Source organism: Balaenoptera acutorostrata, chromosome 9 (genome assembly GCF_949987535.1).
Source record: "Balaenoptera acutorostrata chromosome 9, mBalAcu1.1, whole genome shotgun sequence".
Lineage (NCBI taxonomy): Eukaryota > Metazoa > Chordata > Mammalia > Artiodactyla > Balaenopteridae > Balaenoptera > Balaenoptera acutorostrata.
Window position 1 is genome coordinate 13180311 of NC_080072.1, and position 20122 is coordinate 13200432.

At 36.1% G+C, this 20122-nt stretch overlaps 1 protein-coding gene and 1 pseudogene across 1 annotated transcript; both read left to right on the top strand.

Moving 5' to 3' along the window:
- The first annotated feature begins 1236 nt into the window (after positions 1–1236).
- On the top strand, positions 1237–2181 carry LOC102997419 (olfactory receptor 5G3-like). The gene is given in 1 exon segment (XM_028166249.2): positions 1237–2181. A coding segment is annotated over 1 exon segment (945 nt).
- Positions 2182–15469: 13288 nt separating this feature from the next.
- LOC103021157 (olfactory receptor 5G3-like) lies at positions 15470–16393 on the top strand (annotated as a pseudogene).
- The last annotated feature ends 3729 nt before the right edge of the window (positions 16394–20122 follow it).

The window sequence follows — 20122 nt, forward strand, 5'->3', positions numbered from 1 at the left end:
TGCAACTGGAGAAAGCCCTCGCACGAACCGAAGACCCAACACAGCCAAAAATAAATAAATAAATAAATAAACAGCTTGGTTTCCAATTCCTTGATTAATGAGTTAGAAAGTAACATACTCTTGAATGTATTCCCTGCAAAAAAGTGTTATGCATTTGATATTTTACATATATTATTACTATAATTTATATTGCCTGATAGATTTCAAGATAAGTGCCCTAAAAAGAAGTTTATATGAAATATGAGATATCATATAAAATAATTCTTCATTATTTTGGTTCAAAAGATGCTTACTTTTCTATACAATTTCCATGACACGTTGCTGTCTGACATTTGCCAGATCACTTATCTTGTAAGCACAGCCTCCCCATTCCTTCCATGGCATCATATTCTTTTATATGAGTAACCTCTTTGTCATTTGTGTATATTATCCTTTTCACATCTTTTTATAAGTGGGAGTAGGGAATAGACTGATAAACACATATATGAATTGTATCTTAATAACATTAGGATGGTTCTGATCATTCAGTAAGATCAAGAACTCCCCTGTTTAGCCTTTCCCAGATGTCATATGTTAAGATCTGAGTATCTCATTGATTTTATAGTATTCCCAGTAAAGGTCCCCTAGCCAGGGTTTTAAATCCAATTATTCAGTAAGATGAAACATGCGGAGTAATTCATATACAAATTTATAACTTGAAAGAGTTGTCAATAATAGAGTTGGATTCTTTATGGGAGAAAGTAGAGATTAAGGATGAATTGCCCAAGTTTACACAGGAACTTTACACAAACTGCCCCAACCTAGTATCTAGGAATATTATTTTCTAGTTCCACAGTATTTCTATAATTGTCTCTTATAGACCTGTTTAAGATAATCTGTTATTGGCTTAAAATATTATTTGTAACTTTTTTTTAACATCTTTATTGGAGTATAATTGCTTTACAATGGTGTGTTAGTTTCTGCTTTATAACAAAGTGAATCAGCTATATATATACATATATCCCCATATCTCCTCCCTCTTGCATCTTCCTCCCACTCTCCCTATCCCACCCCTCTAGGTGGACACAAAGCACTGAGCTGATCTCCCTGTGCTACACGGCTGCTTCCCACTAGCTATCTGTTTTACATTTGGTAGTGTATATATGTCCATGCCACTCTCTCACTTTGTCCCAGGTCTTAATGATAGTTTCTTCATCATAAAATTCTTTCTTTCTTATAACAGATTACAGATGACCAATGGAAGATCAGAATCAGACAGCAGTGACTGACTTTCTTTTCTTGGGCCTCACAGATCATCTCTATCAGCAGATTGTCCTCTTTGTCATTCTTCTCTTTGTCTATCTTGCCACAGTGGGGGGCAATTTGGGGATGATCATTCTCATATGGATGGATCCCAGACTCCACACACCTATGTACTTTTTTCTTAGCCATTTGTCCTTTGTAGACATGTGTTCCTCTTCTTCCATTGCCCCCAAGATGCTGTGTGATATCTTTGCAGAGAAAAAGGGCATCTCTTTGATGGGTTGTGCCGCACAGATGTGGTTCTTTGGTCTTTTTGTGGCAACCGAATGTTTCCTCCTGGCTTCCATGGCCTATGATCGGTATATGGCCATCTGTAAGCCCTTGTTGTACACACTCGTTATGTCCCAGAGGGTCTGTATGCAGCTGGTTATAGGCCCTTATGCTGTGGCTCTTATAAGCACCATGACTCATACAATTCTCACTTTTTGCTTACCCTTCCGTGGTCCAAATATTATCAATCACTTTTTCTGTGATATTTCACCACTGCTTTCCCTAGCATGTGCAGACACCTGGACCAATAAGTTGGTGCTTTTCATCTTGGCTGGAGCAATAGGAGTACTCAGTGGCTTGATCATCACAGTCTCCTATGTTTGCATCCTGGTGGCCATCCTGAGGATCCAGACTGCTGATGGGAGGAGGAAGGCTTTTTTTACTTGTTCTTCTCACCTGGCAGCTGTCTCCATCCTATATGGGACTCTTTTCTTCATTTATGTCTGACCTAGCTCAAGTTCCTCCCTACTCATTAATAAAGTGATTTCTCTCTTTTACACTGTGGTGATCCCCATGTTGAACCCTCTCATCTACAGCTTGAGGAACAAGGAGGTGAAAAATGCATTCAGTAGGAAGTTTGAAAGTAAAAATTGTCTAGTAAGTAGGTAAAGTAGAACTCTACTTGCATTGTACCGTAGTTGTTGGTGCAGAATGTTTAGTAAAAGGAACACTAGACTGGAAATCAGAAGCTTCGTGTGAGTCTTGGCTCTGTCTGTTCAAGATGATTTAAAACACAGAGCAGTTCTTAAATAAGTTTCTCCTCCAGTCTTGTTCTCTGTGACATGAGAGGGGTTTCAAAATAATATAGAGATGGATTGAGAATATAAATGTGAAAATATACTAGAAGAAACTTAATATTTGTACAGTAGTGGATGTGTGAATACTGTTTAAACCGGACATGAAAACTAAAAGTTATAATGGAAAATTTAATGTACCACAATCAGTGTTAAAGGGCGAATAATAAAACAAGAGAAAATATTTATGCACATGTGCCAAGTGATGGGATAATATCCCTAATATTCAAAGAACAGGCCAAAATTCAGAATCAGAAAACAATAGATAAATAAGCAAACAAAGAAAGAGGCAATTCTCAAATATGGGAATGCAAATTGCCAAAATATGTGGAGAAAACATTCAACATCATGATTGTCCAAGTATATGAAATGAAATTAAAATACCAATGCAGTGCCTTTCAATGCAGATGTAACATTGATTGTTTTAATGACAATGAAGTTCTTAGTTGGCTATGCCAGACTCATTATTTCTTGTTGGTAGTATGAATTGCTCCATTTCCACAAAGCAATTTGGTAGTTTCCATTTAAAATGATAAATTTATATGGCATTTGAGCTAGAAATCCCTCCATTAGAAATCTAGACTACAGAAATATAAATGCCAATGCATAAGATTCCATATATTTCGGTGTTATGTGTAGTGGCAAAGAAAAATAAAATAAATAACCTGAATATCCATCATTGAGAGAAAAGTGAACTTTTTTCCATGTAATATTGTACAGCAAATGAAGACTGAATTAGGTATTGCTGGATTGAATTGGAGAGAACTATTCTACTGTTAGTTGAGGAAAAAAATCACATTGAAGATCAGTGTATAGCACTGATCATTAAGAAAAAGGGCAAAACCTATATAATGAGTAAGATGTAAATGCAAGTGTAAATGAGCATCGAGAGAACTATAAAGGATATATATGTACCTGCTGACAATGGTATTTCAATGGGAATGGCATTGGAGGTAAGAAAGGAGAGCTTTTATTCATACACATTTTAATTGTAGCTTATTCATGCTCTCTGGTCTTGCTTGGGCTTGATCTAGATGTACCGTTTTCATCTTTGAAATATTGTAAATTAATATTTTTGTTCATCTCACATGAATGTAAACTGTTTCAGATCATCTCTTCTAATCAGAATGGAAAAGAATTCATTCCTCAAATCACTGACTGTGTATCATGTACAGAACTGGAGATCCATTAAATGATCCCACAAAGGAATAAGACTGCTAGTGGGACTGCTTTTGGAATTTGAAACAGTCTACAGGCATTCTTTTTTTTAATTGAAGTATAGTTGATTTACAATGTTGTGTTAGTTTCAGGTGTACAGAAAAGTGATTCAGTTATATTTGTATATACATATACATATAGATGTAACTTTTTCAGATTCTTTTTCATTATAGGTTATTATGAGATATTGAATATAGTTCCCTGTGCTATACGGTAGGTCCTTGTTGTTTATCTGTTTTACATTTGGTAGTGTGTATGTGTTAATCCCAAACTCCTAATTTATTCCCACCCCCCCCCCCATTTTCCCCTTTGGTAGCCATAAGTTTATTTTCTATGTCTGTGAATCTGTTTCTGGTTTGTAAATACGTTCATTTATATCTTTTTATTTTTTTGGATTCCACATATAAGTGATATCATATGATATTTGTCTTTCTCTGTCTGACTTACTTCACTTCATATGATAATCTCTAGGTCCAACCATGTTGCTGCAAATGCAATATTTCATTCTTTTTTATGGCTGAGTAATATTCTATTATATATATAAATACCACATCTTCTTTACCCATTCATCTGTCGATGGACATTTAGGTTGCTTCCATGTCTTGGCTATTGTAAACAGTGCTGCAATGAACATTGAAGTGCATGTATCTTTTTGAATTATGGTGTTCTCTGGGTATATGCCCAGGAGTGGGATTGCAGGATCTTATGGTAACTCTATTTTTAGTTTTTTAAGGAACCTCCATAATGTTCTCATAGTGGATGTACTAATTTATATTCCCACAAACAGTGTGTATGTGGGGGGTCCTTTTTCTCCACACCCCCTCCAACATTTATTATTTGTAGCCTTTTTAATGATGGCAATTCTGACTGGTGTGAGGTGACACCTCATTGCAGTTTTGACTTGCATATCTCTAATAATTAGCGATGTTGAGAATTTTTTTCATGTGCCTGTTGGCCATGTGTATGTCCTCTTTGGAGAAATGTTTATTTAGGTCTTCTGCCCATTTTTTGACTGGGTTATTTGTTTTTCTTTATATATTAAGCTGTATGAGATGTTTGTATACTTTGGAAATTAATTAATCCCTTGTCGGTCACATCATTTGCAAATATTTTCTCCCATTCTGTAGGTGGTCTTTTCGTTTTGTTTATGGTTTCCTTTGCCATGCAAAATCTTTTAAGTGTAATTAGGGCCCAGTTGTTTATTTTTGCTTTTATTCCCATTACTCTAGGAGACAGATTGAAAAAAATATTGCAGCAATTTATGTCAAAGGGTGTTCTGCCTATGTTTTTCTCTAGGAGTTTTAGAATATCCGGTCTTACATTTAGGTCTGTAATTCATTTTGAGTTTATTTTTGTGTATGGTGTTAGAGAATGTTCTAATTTCATTCTTTTACATGTAGCTGTCCAGTTATAGGCATTCTTTAAAAGTCATCTGGTTTCTGGAGGGGCTAGACTGCTGAATTAAATGGATAAATAATGTGACTACTTTTTATGCATCCTTTATGTCTTTGGTGGAGGTATTAATTTCTGGATTCAAGTGTCCTGGACTCCTGTCATCTCCATTGACTCTAGGAAGGCTAGATCCATAATGGAACTTTATACCACTGAGCTTCTCATGAAACTAGAGTCCCTTCCACTAGTGCTTTTCTTTTTTTTTTTTTAATTTTATTTATTTATTTATTTATTTTTGGCTGTGTTGGGTCTTCGTTTCTGTGCGAGGGCTTTCTCTAGTTGCGGCAAGCGGGGGCCACTCTTCATCGCGGTGCACAGGCCTCTCACTATCGTGGCCTCTCTTGTTGCAGAGCACAGGCTCCAGACGCGCAGGCTCAGTAGTTGCGGCTTACGGGCCCAGCTGCTCCGCGGCATGTGGGATCCTCCCAGACCAGGGCTCGAACCCGTGTCCCCTGCATTGGCAGGCAGATTCTCAACCACTGCGCCACCAGGGAAGCCCTAGTGCTTTTCTTTATTGCTTTAGTGGAAGGAGTATGCTCTCAGAAAACACAGTCACCTGATACCTTCTCTAGTCTTATGTCCTTGAGTTAGAAACTGTCTGGCCTGAGTGTTGTTTTCTCATCCTTTAGCATATTAGTGGCATTTAACAACAACCCACTTCATCGTCCAATAGTTAACCACTGCTCCCCATATTTCTCACATGCTAGAGATAATTGCAGAAGCCAATGCACATTTTTAAACTGTACTCCACCCCAATTCACTGCAGGTGAGTTTTAGTAATTGCAATCCTAGGGCATGCTAATGGTTATGACCACCCCCTTCCACCAGCAATGTACTCTTGTTGCCGTCTGTCTGGTGAGTGGTCTGATTTCAGAATCCCAACCGAAGAATCTGCTGAATTCACTGGTCAAGCAAGTTACTAAGGTAAGCCTACATTCAAAGATGGGAAAAAAACTCAATCTTTCAATAGAGGAAGAGCATGCATTTATAAGAAAGGAGGTAATTAATTATGGTCATATACAAGATGATCTAACAAAAATTGTTAGAATTACAAAACCTAAATGAAATTTAGTACATATATTATAAACAAACAATTATTATGGTGTTTAATATGGTTAAAGCTTGGATTTTATAATAATTAATTTGCCACCACTTTATCTGAATAATTTCAATAATCTGAATTAACTCAATCTATTTACATATATAGTTCAATGAATTTATAATACAAAGAGATATGGGAAACAATTCCCAATAAAATTTTGGAAATCATATTTCAAAAAGATATCCTTTAGAAATGGCTTGCCCTGAGAAATTTTAGCCCTCATTTACCTCTTGAAGTCAAGAGAGAACTCCTCTAAGAACAGATCCAACCTCACTAAGACTTGAACTTGTATACAGTCCAGTAGACTGGCTACTAGTCTAAAGGTCAATCCATTTAAGAAATCTTGACCTCAGCTATTCATCAGGGAAATGCAAATCACAACCACTATGAGATATCACCTCACATTTGTCAGAATGACTCTGATCAAAAAGACAACAAATAACAAGTGTTGGCAAGGATGTGGAGAAAGGGAAACACGTGTTTACTGTTGGTGGGATTGTAGCATGGTGCAGTGCTATGGAAAACAGTATAGAGTTTCCTGAAAAAAATAGAACTGCCATATTATCCAACAGTTTCACTTCCGGGTATTTACCTGAAGAAAACAAAAACTCTAATATGAAAAGACATATGCACACCAGTATTTATTGCAGCATTATTTACAGTAGCCGACATATGAAAGCAACTTACTTACGCATCAATAGATGAGTGGATAAAGAAGATGTGATATGCACATATATATGTGTATATACACAAGATGAAATATTACTCAGCCATAAAAAATGAAATTGTCACCATTTGTGACAACATGCATGGATTTGGAGGGTATTATGCTAAGTGAAATAAGTCAGAGAAAGAGAAATACTGCATGATCTCACTTATATGTGGAATCTAAAAAACAAAATGAGCTAACAATATGAAAATAGATTCAGAGATACAGAGAACAAATGGGTGGTTGCCAGAAGGGAGGGGGTTGGGGGGAGTGGGCAAAATAGATGAAGGGGATTAAGAGGTACAAACCCCCAGTTACATAATAAATTAGTCATGGGGATGTCATATACAGCATAAGGAATATGGTCAGTAATACTGTAATAACTTTGTATGGGACCAGATGGTTACTAGACTTATTATCATGATGATCATTTCATAATGTATGCAAATGTCAAATTACTATGTAGTACATCTGAACCTAACATAATATTGTATGTCAACTATATTTCAATTAAAAAGATCTTCAACTTCCTCATAAAAAAAAGAATAAATTTTAGAGGCAAGTTCTTTTATAAAGGCAGAGAGTTAATGACCACCAATTTCTTATTTGCCAAGCCTGGTCTTCTCCTGGGAAGATAACAGAACCCTGAAGAAGCACTAGTGGGTCTGTGCCCTCAAAGCAAGTTTGACCCTTCAATAGTCTGTAGTTTCACACCCTAAGTTTCTCTGAGCACTTCATTACTATTATTTTTTTTTAATTTTAATTTTATTTTGGAGGATATTGATTAACAATGTTGTGTTAGTTTCAAGTGTAGAGCAAAGCGATTCAGTTATACATATACATGTATCTATTTTTTTCAAATTCTTTCCCCATTTAGGTTATTACTGAATATTGCGCAGAGTTCCCTGTGTAATACAGTAGGTCCTTGTTGGTTATCTATTTTAAATATAACTGTGTGTACGTTTCAATCCCAGACTCCCAATCCATCCTTCCCCCCACCCCCCCTGGTAACCATAAGGTTGGTTCTCTAAGTCTGTGGGTCTATTTCTGTTTTGTAAATAAGTTCATTTGTATCTTTTCTTTTTTTAATTCCCCATGTAAATGATACCATATGATACTTGTCTTTCTCTTTCTGACTTACTTCATTTAGTATGACAGTCTCCAGGTTCACCCATGTTGCTGCAAATGGCATTATTTCATACTTTTTAATGACTGAGTAATATTCCATTGTATATATGTAACACATCTTCTTTATCCATTCATCTGATGATGGACATTTAGGTTGCTTCTGTGTCTTGGCTATTGTAAGCAGTGCTGCAATGAAAAAACGAATCCACTCTCTGAATCTAAGCATTCTATCAAAAATGTGAAAGTCCTTCATTTAACAATGCAAAACTTGGTGTCAAGGACAAGACTACAAAATTTTAGACTTTCCTTGTAACAGTGAGAAAAAAATTTCTCTGTTATCATTTCTATCTTAATGTCATAAGCTTATATGGCAGAAAAAGACCTGGTTTGTTTCTAGAGGTTTAACATGGAAATTTCTAACAAGAAATCTGTAAAATTCACTCTCCTCAAAAATGTCTGTAAGGAATTTGGAGATGAGTATCAGAAAAGAAACAACGACCTAAAATCTGCAACACTGTGTGATATTACTAATGAAAATAATAATTTAAAATCTCCAAAGCAATCTGCTGTTTTATATTTCAATTTACTGCTGGAAGTGTTGCCCTCTTTTTGAGTTTTGTCTATTTTCTAAAAGGTTCCTGTTTCATTGTGGTTGTTCTGAGTTGCTACGCAATTATTTGCTATTCACCTTTCTTAGACTTCATTAGTATCATCATCATCATCATCATCCAATGAAATCAGGCTATCAATGTTGTTTTAATTATTAGCAGCAGCAGTATTACCACCATTTATGGAAGATCTGCTTTGAAGCCTATTCTGTGCTAAATTATTTGCTTACATATTTTACATTTATGACAACTCTGAAAGAGGAGAAAAACAACCAAAAGATATTAATGCAAGCATTTATTAAAAGTGCTGAAATGTGGGGAGCAGCTTAAGATGGGTATTATGCAAGGAGCAAGTAGATGAAAGATTCTAGAAGGCTGATTGGTGAAGGCCACTTAAAGTTTAGTTTTGTTCTGAGAATTGTTCACTGTTCAGATTCTTGAAAAATATGGGAAAATGAGTTATGTTAATCATGGGACAGGATGTAGGAACAGGAAGATAGGACCCCAGATTAACAATTACTAGCTGCTTAATTTGCATTTAGGAATAAGGGGTGAGAGAAACATTTGGAAGCGAAGATTCTTGAGGGATAGCTAAGATTTGGTATTTTGATTTCCTACAAAGGTTGCAATTATCTCTTGAGTCATCAGTTACACAGAAGCATTTAAGACTTTTAGCAACATAAAATACGGGCCTACAATGCTAACAAACACACGAAATAGTATCATTAATAGACCTCGAAATATCTCCCTGGTCCTCACTTATCTTCCCTAGTCCTAACCAGGAAAACAAATTCAGTGAATGTAGCCATTTGTTTAAAGTGCATATGCAAATGTTCAAATGATCTTTATGCATTGGTTCTTATGTTCCACCTTTACAATTTTGTCAGGGTTATAAGCTTGACTGATGGAATATGTGCTAGAAATATTCTTAAAATTTTTAAGTGAAATTGCTCTACCAATGCTGATTTAAGATTTTAGTCAATTTGCCTTTATTATTTTGTTAGCCAGCAAAAAAGCTTTGAAAAGTATGGAATCTTATGTTGAGGGATAACACACAATTAATTCATAAAGATTTTAGTCAATGATTACCCTTGAAGTAATCATGTATTAAAAACCCGGAGAACAGTGACCAATCTCCAAGGCCTTTGATGTAACAATAAAACATACATAAACAATTGCCACTGATTATCCCTCTTTAAGATATTATTAATATTTAGAAAGAAAAATTTACTTGTCAACATTACTGTATGAGTTTGTTTACTTGAACATTGAGTATGCTTCTTTTAACCTGAGACGTATACGGTCATTGAAACCTATATATTTGCATATCTTACTTTCACATAATAAAAAATAGAAGACTGCATTTCTCTCATAGTTTGTTAGGTTTTTTTTTTTCTTGTAAGTCTAGCAAAGATGGAGTTCTTAAGTAATCAAAGACCTGATAAAGCAACATGAAGCACAGGAAATTATTTTTATAAGACACAGATTCTTTGTTTCTAGGCACATTACTTAAAAGATAAAGAAAAACCTCTCACAATCTTATTAAGAATAGAACAATAGTCCAAGAAGACTTTGTCCTTTTAGCAGATGAAAGAAAATTAAGTTTTAGTTGTACATACGTAAACCTTGTCTGCCATCCCCTAAGCTAGCAGAGTAGTAGACAACCGCACATCCTTCTCTAACCTCAGCTCTTCTGCCAACTTTATAACTCAAGCTTCAGCCTCCAGTTGGGCAACAGTGGCCAAACAGCCCACAGTAGAGGCCAGCCCACTGTGGCAGCCATTCTCTCCCTTCTTTGCCACAATGCATTCTCTGCAGTTCCTCAAATTAGCACCTTAGACCAGTCGGTGTTTTGGGGGCATCATTGTACTGATGCGATGTTGTACAACCATCTAACATACGGGTCACCCCTCCCCACACAGAGGTCAGTAGCCAGCTTGGGATTTCCCCCAGCTGATGAAAATCTGGCCATTTCACCTCCCTTCTCTACATCCTTCAGTGACTCCCCACTTGCTTAGAATAAAGCACAAACTCCTTAGGATGACAAAGGTAGCGCTCAGAATTTGCAATCTGGCCCCTGTCTCCCTCCCAGTAATTCCTGCTCCCTTCCCCCACCCTTAGCTAATTGCAGTTTTCCAAATATGTCATGCTTGCCTCTTTCCCAAGGCCCATTTCTTTGGTCTCCTGGCTGACTCGCCAGTTGTTGCTTTGCAAACTCAGGAATTTCCCAGGTGAAATCTGGAACTGACCCCCCTACACATAGGGCAAGGAGAGACTGAAGAAAGAGGCAGACCACTCCAGACAGGTAGGTGGCAGTTTAATAAGCAAGGGAACTTATAAGGCTTGTCTTGGGAAGCTGCAAGATGAGTGGATCTCTGCACCTGCCTGCCAGCATCTTAAAAGTTTATAAAGAGACCTTAACTGGATTCAGTTACATATACCGTCTAGATGGCCTCAAGAACACCTTACTCTCTCAAGGCTGTGTCCTTGAAAATGACTCTCACAGTGGGGATGGTGGGAAGAGAGTACATTCCAAGGACAAGGGAGGGAGTGAGTAGCCTCTGACTGTCCAGGGCCAGCTCGAGGGTCAATAGCAGTCATGTCCTTTCAATGACGGTGAGGAGCCTCATTGTCCAGGGCAAGCTTGAGGATCAATCAGCAGTCATGTCTTCTCAATGACCTCCTCCAGCATGGAGTCAGCCATCTCATTGACCATCACCTTATGCACTTTTATCATATTTTTAAAAAAATGTTCATGTTAGAGGGAATTTATCTTGTAAATATAAAAGAGAAGCATGTGCCTATAATAGAATTTGCTTTATCATATTTTTTTCTTATTATATTACTCCTTCCTCTTTAAGTTCAATAAAGTGTCATTTCATTTATTTATTTTTTTGTTATTGTTTTCCTTATACTTTTGGCTGGTTTCAGGTAGAAGGAAAGGGTAGAACTGCCTTTGTCCTACCTTCTTTAATCAGAAGTATATAATTTAAATTGCTACATTTAAACCATTATAGATTGTGGGATATCTTTATTTTCCATTTCATTCAAAAATACTTATAGAATATATCTTATTTGCAACTTTCTGAGATAGATACTTCATAGGTTACAGACAATTATAAGCCCATGTCCTTGAACCCCCAAAAATCAGATTATAGTCAAGATGAACTATGAATAAAATACTATGGGGGTTGCAGGAGTGGGAGATCACATCCCTCTTAGGGGATCAAGAGAAGCGTTCAGAGAAAGTGATGATTGTGGTCATCCAACCTATCTGTATTACTTTCCCATTGCTGCCCTAACAAATTACTACAGACTTAGTGGCTAAAACAACACAAATTATTTTAGAGCTGTGGTTCAAAAAGTCCTATGTAGATATCACTGGGCTAAAATCAAAGTGTTGGCAGGATTGCATTGCTCCTGGAAGTTTTGAGGGAAAATAAATTTCCTTGCTTTTTCCAGATTGTAGAAGCTGCCCACATTCCTTGGCTCATGGCCCCCTTCCTCCATCTTCAAAGCCAGCAAAGTTGCATATCTCTGACCATTTTTCCTTAGCTACATCTCTCTTTGACCACAGCCCAGAAAGGTCCACCAGATGTTCTCCTCATCTCAAGGTTCTTAATTTGATTACGTCTACAAAATCCCTTTTGCCGTGTAAGGTAACATATTCATATATTTCTGAGACTAGAAGATGGACATTTTTGGAGACCATTATTCTGCCTACCATGCTATCTCCTCAGATACTATATTTTCTTCTCTCCTCTATGAACCTTCATTCCAACTACAATGAGTGTTCCCTCCTTCCTGCCTCTATTTATCTCCTTGCTCCTACCTGAAATGCCTTTCCTGTTAACTTCAGATAATCTCAAAATTGTTTGTCCTTCCAAACTAAATCCTTTCATGAAATTTTCCCAACCATTTCAGCTCACAATTATCTTTCCTTATTCTAAAGTCCTGTGATATGTTTTGCCTTGAACCAAGCAAATGGTACTTTGAACTGTAGGTTTTCTTTTTATTCCTAGGTCTTGTTTCCACAACTAGGCTGTAGGTTCCTAAAAATAATAACTGACATTAATGAGCACTTACTTGGCATGTACTCTTGTAAGTGCTTTGCATTTAATAATTCATCTAATTCTTCCAGTGTGAGCAGGTATCATTATCATCCCCATCTTACAGGTGAGGATACTGAGGCACAGATAGTTAAGAACAAATAAAAAATAGACAAAAAAGCAAAAAATACCACTTCCTCAAAGAGACAAGCCATGGAGCTGGGATTTGTACCTAAGCTTCAGGATCCAGGCAGAATACTACTTCATCCGAGCTGGTGCTCAGCTGTTTAGCACATCACTCTCTATGGATGGAAATGAGGGTCTGTTTTTGCAAGGAGGATCTCAAAGTGGAAAAAAGCATTATTTTTTCAGGAATCCTCTATTTGAGAAAAGACATTATTTTTGAAATAAATTTGGCACAAATGTCAATGATACCACTTTAATTTTGTCCCTTCAGTGTACATTCTTGGGGTTTTAGTTCTTCAGAGACCTGGCTTTAGAGTAGTTAAAACTATGAGGAACATGCATTCCTTATTTGTGCTGGACCTGCGTTAGTGTTCAGGATAAGGTGCATCTCTTGACCATCAGCCTCATCAGCTTGAAGGCTTATCTTCTTTACCAAGTTCTTAAGGTATCATGCCTGTTGTGGAAGCTCACTACCAAGAAGGAAGTTAAATCTTCCAAACTGACTTCCTGATAAAGACTGAAAATCCCTGGGTTTCGCTATTCATCTTGAAGCAGTGAATGGGGAAACAAAAAATTCTCTTAAAGAAGTGAGTATTCCATGGTTTGGATAAAAAGAAAATTTTAAATGTGGTGGAAAGAGCTCAGATGAATTTGGCTTTTGGGAATATAAACTCACCACCCCAAGTACTCCAAAGAGAATGGTCTTTGGTGTTTAGTCCAGCTTTTCAGGACACCAAACAGCTAATTTTTTGACCTTTTTCACCTGAATTTGTTCTTTATTTTTTAATAATATAGAGGTAACACAATGTCCAGGAAGAATTCTAGAGTCATAGATGCTAGAAATGGAAACAGCATAGAGATCATTCCCCTTATTTGCAGAAGAGGCTATGTGTCCTATTCAGGTTCACGTGCTGAATAGTGGCAGGTGTAGCATGCTGCCCTCACCACACACACTTACCTGGAATGTCCATAAATATCTACCATCATTTCCTGCAAGTTCCAATATAACTTTAGAACTGTTTCAGACATGAAATTAAAGCAATATTTTCACCAACCACTTCAGCTCACAGTGATCCTTCCTTCTGAAATCCTGTGGCATGTTTTGTCTTGGACCAAGGAATTACTACTTTGAAATGTAGGGTTTCTTTTTTTCTTTCTAAGTCCTGTCTCCCCAACCAGGTGTAAATTCCTAAAAATAATAACTGACATTATTAGTTGACATTTAGTAAGCAATTGTGAAAAATGGATCCTATAGATATTTTCTCAAATTATGATAATAAAATAAAGAGACGTGAACATTATTTTAACTACTGTTTTTACTATGCCATTTCAAGTTCCACATCTTAATTATTATATCTTCAAAATGTGGTATTTTTTGTCTTGTTTATAGAGGGAATTGAGTTGATTATATACATGATATGAAACTAGGATTTTTCTTATGGATATTCATACACCTTGTGCTTCTTACTGTAATTTTAAACAGCTTGAAATCTTCTTCCTCAATTAATGAGTCAGAAAAATAATATTTACCTAAAAATTGTGCCTAAATAAAAATGTTAAGCATTTGACATTTTATACATTTTATTAATAAAATAGATGTTACCTGTTAAAATTTATGTCTTGAATATGTTTCTAAATATTGTAAAATTAGGGGAAATAATTTTATTATTTGGATTGAGTATATTCATACATTTATAAAAATTATAAGTAGAAATCACCTAGAGATGAAGTCAGATGAGCTTATGGCAGATACTTATTTTTTTATATGGTTTCCATAAAAAGTTGCTATGCAGTATTTGACAGATTAATTAATCTCAAAGGAAGGACATCTCAGTCCCTCCCAAGGCATTATATTCCATTATTCAAATTATATGATTGGTGAAATTTTCTTCACACTATTTAACCTCAATCTTAAATCCTCTGTTCTTCCTTGTGCCACTTCTATCTTCAGAATGGTCAAAGAGTAAACAAATCCAATCTCTATTTGCAAGGCAGTCCTCTATAAACATAAATATAATTGTCATGTGTTATAACATTATCTTCTTCATGCTAAATGACCCCTCTGGCATTTGTATACATTTCCTTTTCTAATCCTTTTATAAGGGGAATAGATTAATATACCCAGATATGAATGTTGTTTTCATAACATCTGAATGGTACTATTCATTCCATCAAGACAGGAACTGAAAGGGCTTTATTCCTGTTTTGTTTAGCTTATCCCAAATGTCTATTATCAGGATCTAAATTTTCATTTGTGTCTTACATCATCACTGGTAACTGTATTCCTAGGTGGTGTTCTTATCTGATCATGCAATAAAGATGAAATACGAAGACTGAATCTCATTTCAAATACAGTTTTAGAACCCAAAGGAGCTTTAGATATTATAGTTAGACTTTTGATGGCAGAGGGTGCTGAATCCAAAAAGACCAAGTATGAATTCTCCAAGTTTACATGGGATCTGTGCATAACTGACAGGGTCTACTACCCAGAAATACTGTCAACCAGTCTAACACTATTTCCATAACTGCCTCCTATACAGATTTTTTTAAAAACCTGTAATTAGTTTAAACGACTATTTTATATGTGCTGATTGATTTTTTAAAAAAAATACAATATATTTTTTATTTCTTATAAAGGTTACAAATAACCAATGGAAGATCAGAATCAGACAGCAGTGACCAAATTTCTTTTCTTGGGCCTCACAGATGATCTCTATCAGCAGATTGTCCTCTTGTCATTCTCCTCCTTGTCTATCTTGCCACAGTGGGGGGTAACTGGGGATGATATAGATAGATCCCAGATTCCACATACCTATGTACTTTTTTCTTAGCCATTTGTCCTTTGTAGACATGTGTTCCTCTTCTTCCATTGCCCCCAAGATGCTGTGTGATATCTTTGCAGAGAAAAAGGGCATCTCTTTCATGGGTTGTGCTGCACAGAGGTAGTTCCTTGGTTTTTTGTGGCAACTGAATGTTTCCTCCTGGCTTCTGTGGCCTATGATCAGTATATGGCCATCTGTAAGCCCTTGTTGTACACACTCGTTATGTCCCAGAGGGCCTGTGTGCAGCTGGTTATAGGCCCTTATGCTGTGGCTCTTATAAGCACCATGACCCATACCGCATTGACATTCTGCTTACCCTTCCGTGGTCCAAATATTATCAATCACTTTTTCTGTGATATTTCACCACTGCTTTCTCTAGCATGTGCAGACACCTGGACCAATAAGTTGGTGCTCTTCATCTTGGCTGGAGCAATAGGAGTACTCAGTGGCCTGATCATCACGGTCTCCTACGTTTGCATCCTGATGGCCATCCTGAGGATCCAGACGGCTGATGGGAGGAGGAAGGCTTTTTTTACTTGTTCTTCTCACCTGGCAGCTGTCTCCATCCTATATGGGACTCTTTTCTTCATTTATGTTTGACCTAGCTCAGGTTCCTCCCTAAATCTCAATAAAGTGATTTCTCTCTTTTACACCGTGGTGACCCCCAAGTTGAACCCCCTCATCTACAGCTTGAGGAACAAGGAGGTAAAAAATGCACTCAGTAGGAAGTTTGAAAGGAAAAAAAAATTTTAAAGGTAGATAAGATGGATTTCTAATTGTGGTGCACCACAGATGTTGATTCAATTATGTGTGGTAAAATGAATGCCGGACTGAAAATTAGAAAGTCTTTAATTCCTGAGTCTGCCAATTCTGAGGTCACTTATATACTGGAAATATTTTTATATTGTTTTTTCTTCAGTCTTCTCCTTTGCAAAATGATGGAGAATATAAAAATTTTACATATATATTGAAGGTAAAAATGTAATATATGCCATAAGAAAATCCAGGAGAACATTTATGCATTCATTTTTTTTAACATCTTTATTGGAGTATAATTGCTTTACAGTGGTGTGTTAGTTTCTGCTTTATAGCAAAGTGAATCAGCTAGACATATACATATATCCCCATATCTTTTCCCTCTTGCGCCACCTTCCCATCCTCCCTATCCCACCCCTCTAGGTGGTCACAAAGCACCAAGCTGATCTCCCTGTGCTATGCAGCTGCTTCCCACTAGCTCTGTATTTTACATTTGGTAGTGTATATATGTCCATGCCACTCTCTCACTTCATCCCAGCTTACCCTTCCTCCTCCCCGTGTCCTCAAGTCCATTCTCTACGTCTGCATCTTTATTCTTGTCCTACCCCTAGGTTCTTCAGAACCTTTTTTTTTTTTTTTTTTTTTTTAGATTCCATATATATGTGTTAGCATACGGTATTTGTTTTTCTCTTTCTGACTTACTTCACTCTGTATGACAGACTCTAGGTCCATCCTCCTCACTACAAATAACTCAAGTTCGTTTCTTTTTATGGCTGAGTAATATTCCATTGTATATATGTGCCACATCTTCTTTATCCATTCATCTGTCGATGGACACTTAGGTTGCTTCCACGTCCTGGCTATTGTAAATAGAGCTGCAATGAACGTTGTGGTACATGACTCTTTTTGAATTATGGTTTACTCAGGGTACATGCCCAGTGGTGGGATTGCTGGGTCGTATGGTAGTTCTATTTTTAGTTTTTAAGGAACCTCCATACTGTTCTCCATCGTGACTGTATCAATTTACATCCCCACCAACAGTACAGAGGGTTCCCTTTTCTCCACACCCTCTCCAGCATTTACTGTTTCTAGATCTTTTGATGATGGCCATTCTGACTGGTGTGAGGTGATACCTCATTGTAGTTTTGATTTGCATTTCTCTAATGATTAATGATGTTGAGCGTCCTTTCATGTGTTTGTTGGCCATCTGTATGTCTTCTTTGGAGAAATGTCTATCTAGGTCTTCTGCCCATTTTTGGATTGGGTTGTTTGTTTGTTTGTTTTTGATATTGAGCTGCATGAGCTGCTTGTAAATTTTGGAGATTAATGCTTTGTCAGTTGCTTCATTTGCAAATATTTTCTCCATTCTGAAGGTTGTCTTTTCATCCTGTTTATGGTTTCCTTTGCTGTGCAAAAGCTTAAGTTTCATTAGGTCCCATTTGTTTATTTTTGTTTTTATTTCCATTTCTCTAGGAGGTGGGTCAAAAAGGATCTTGCTATGATTTATGTCATAGAGTGTTCTGCCTATGTTTTCCTCTAAGAGTTTTATAGTGTCTGGCCTTACATTTAGGTTTTTAATCCATTTTGAGTTTATTTTTGTATATGGTGTAAGGGAGTGTTCTAATTTCATTCTTTTACATCATTTATGCATTCTTATATGTGGGAAGGCATTTTATTCCAGCCCAGAAAAGCAAATGTTATAAGGGAAAGATCAACAGAGTTCATTAATAAAGGTTTCATAGACCTTGTTAAAAGCTGAACAATGGAAAGTGAGAGAACAATTGTAGAACAAGTGACTCACAATGAGTTAATGTCCCAGTAAGAACATATATATATATTTCCCAACATTTATATATATTATATACTTTTTCTACATATATATATTTCTCTACTGTGTTGCATATATATATATTAACAAATGAATAGGCAATGACACAACTGGTAATGTAAATGGCCAAAAATACAAATATATATAAAACTTGCTCAACTACTCAATTGCTCAAGTAAATTAAATGAAAATGACAATGCAATCCTTTTTTCCATCTATCAAATTGGTGAACATTAAACTGATTACATGCACTGCCAGTAAGGTCACCATTTGAATATGGATAGCAATTCTATACTTAGTTCCTGTAGCTAAGTGTGAATAGCTACATTTTCAGAAAGTAATTTGATGATTTCTTTTAAAATGCATATGATCTTTGACCTAGCTATCTTACATTTGTAGATCTACGCTATAGAAATATAAATACCAGACACAAATATTGAGGCATCATTTGTAGGGAGATAAAAGGAGACAACCTGAATTTGTATCATTAGGAGAAACAAGTATTCTTTCTATGAAATGTTGTGCAGCTAATTATAAAAAGAATGATTTAGATATTCATGCTTTGGTTTGGAGGAAACTCCCTGATACAATCCTAGTTGGATGGAAAAAAATCAAGTCAAAGTATAACCTGCAGAACTGATTACACTTAGTCAAAAAAATGTGGCTGTAAAATGTACCTAATGTGTAAGATATATTGATATGTGCATATATACAAAATCATGGTGAGAAGTGTGAAAGGTCACAGACCAAACTGTTAACATTGGTTACTTCAGCGGCATGATACTGGAAGTAGGAGGGCGGGCTGGTGTTTCATACTCATCTAGGTTGAACTTGTTTTATAATAAATATGTTTAATTTTGTAATTAAGATTCACACTTGAAAAGCTGCAATCTGTGTCAAAACTGAATTAATGAATTTATCAGTAAATATACAAATTGAGGGCAATGGGCTCAATACCTTCTCTTAAGGCTGCTTCTATATTCTAATGTTCTCCATTTCATGAAACACTTCTAAACATTGGTGACTGAAATCTTTGTCAAAAACTGAAAAACATGGAAAGATTCTCAGCAACTCTATGCTTCAGTCTCTCACTTTTCCCCTCTAAAGATCTGCGTTTTCCCTCTAGCCCCATATTCTGTAATTTTTATACATAGTGGTATGTTTTCTCCATATTAAAAACTTTGAAGTGATAGCAAAGTACTAAGTTCAAAGTGACACAATGCAAATATGATGAAATTTGAAAAGTATACTAAATATTATTTTAAACATATCCATATAAAACTAACATCATTAATTGTCAGTCATAAAACTTTCCAACACCATTTTACTAAGAATTGTTAAAACTTGGGGTTAGGTGTGACAAAGGGAAATGTATTTTTCCTATTTTTATCAGTTTCTTTCCCAGTCAAATTTTGCCCTAAGATGCCTCTATTCTGTGTCTTTGTTATATAACATGTCTCAAATCACGTCACCTTTAAAGATTGTCTTTCCTAGTATGTCACCTGAAGTATTTTCTGTCTTTTTAATTGTTTCTTAAACATTTTTTTTTCTTAAACATTTATGATGCAATATCTATTGAAAGGGGATTGGGAAAAGAATAGCAGGAAGCAAGTGATAATTATAAATTTCCTCAATGTCTCTGTGTCCCTTCCCCAAGTATATGCAAATATATTCAAAACCAGCTGTCCTCTCTAGCTCTATTTATTGCTGTTCTGATATCTTAATGTGTGTTCTGTCTAGAATACTCTTTGTACCGTATTTACATGGATAACTCTACTTGTTTTTCATGTACAAGCAAAGTGTGGCTTTCATTCAGAGAATAACCCTAACTCTTCAATCTCATTTGAGCCGCTCTGTATTTTTCTCTTACAGCATCATATTCTTTTCCTTCAGACTTT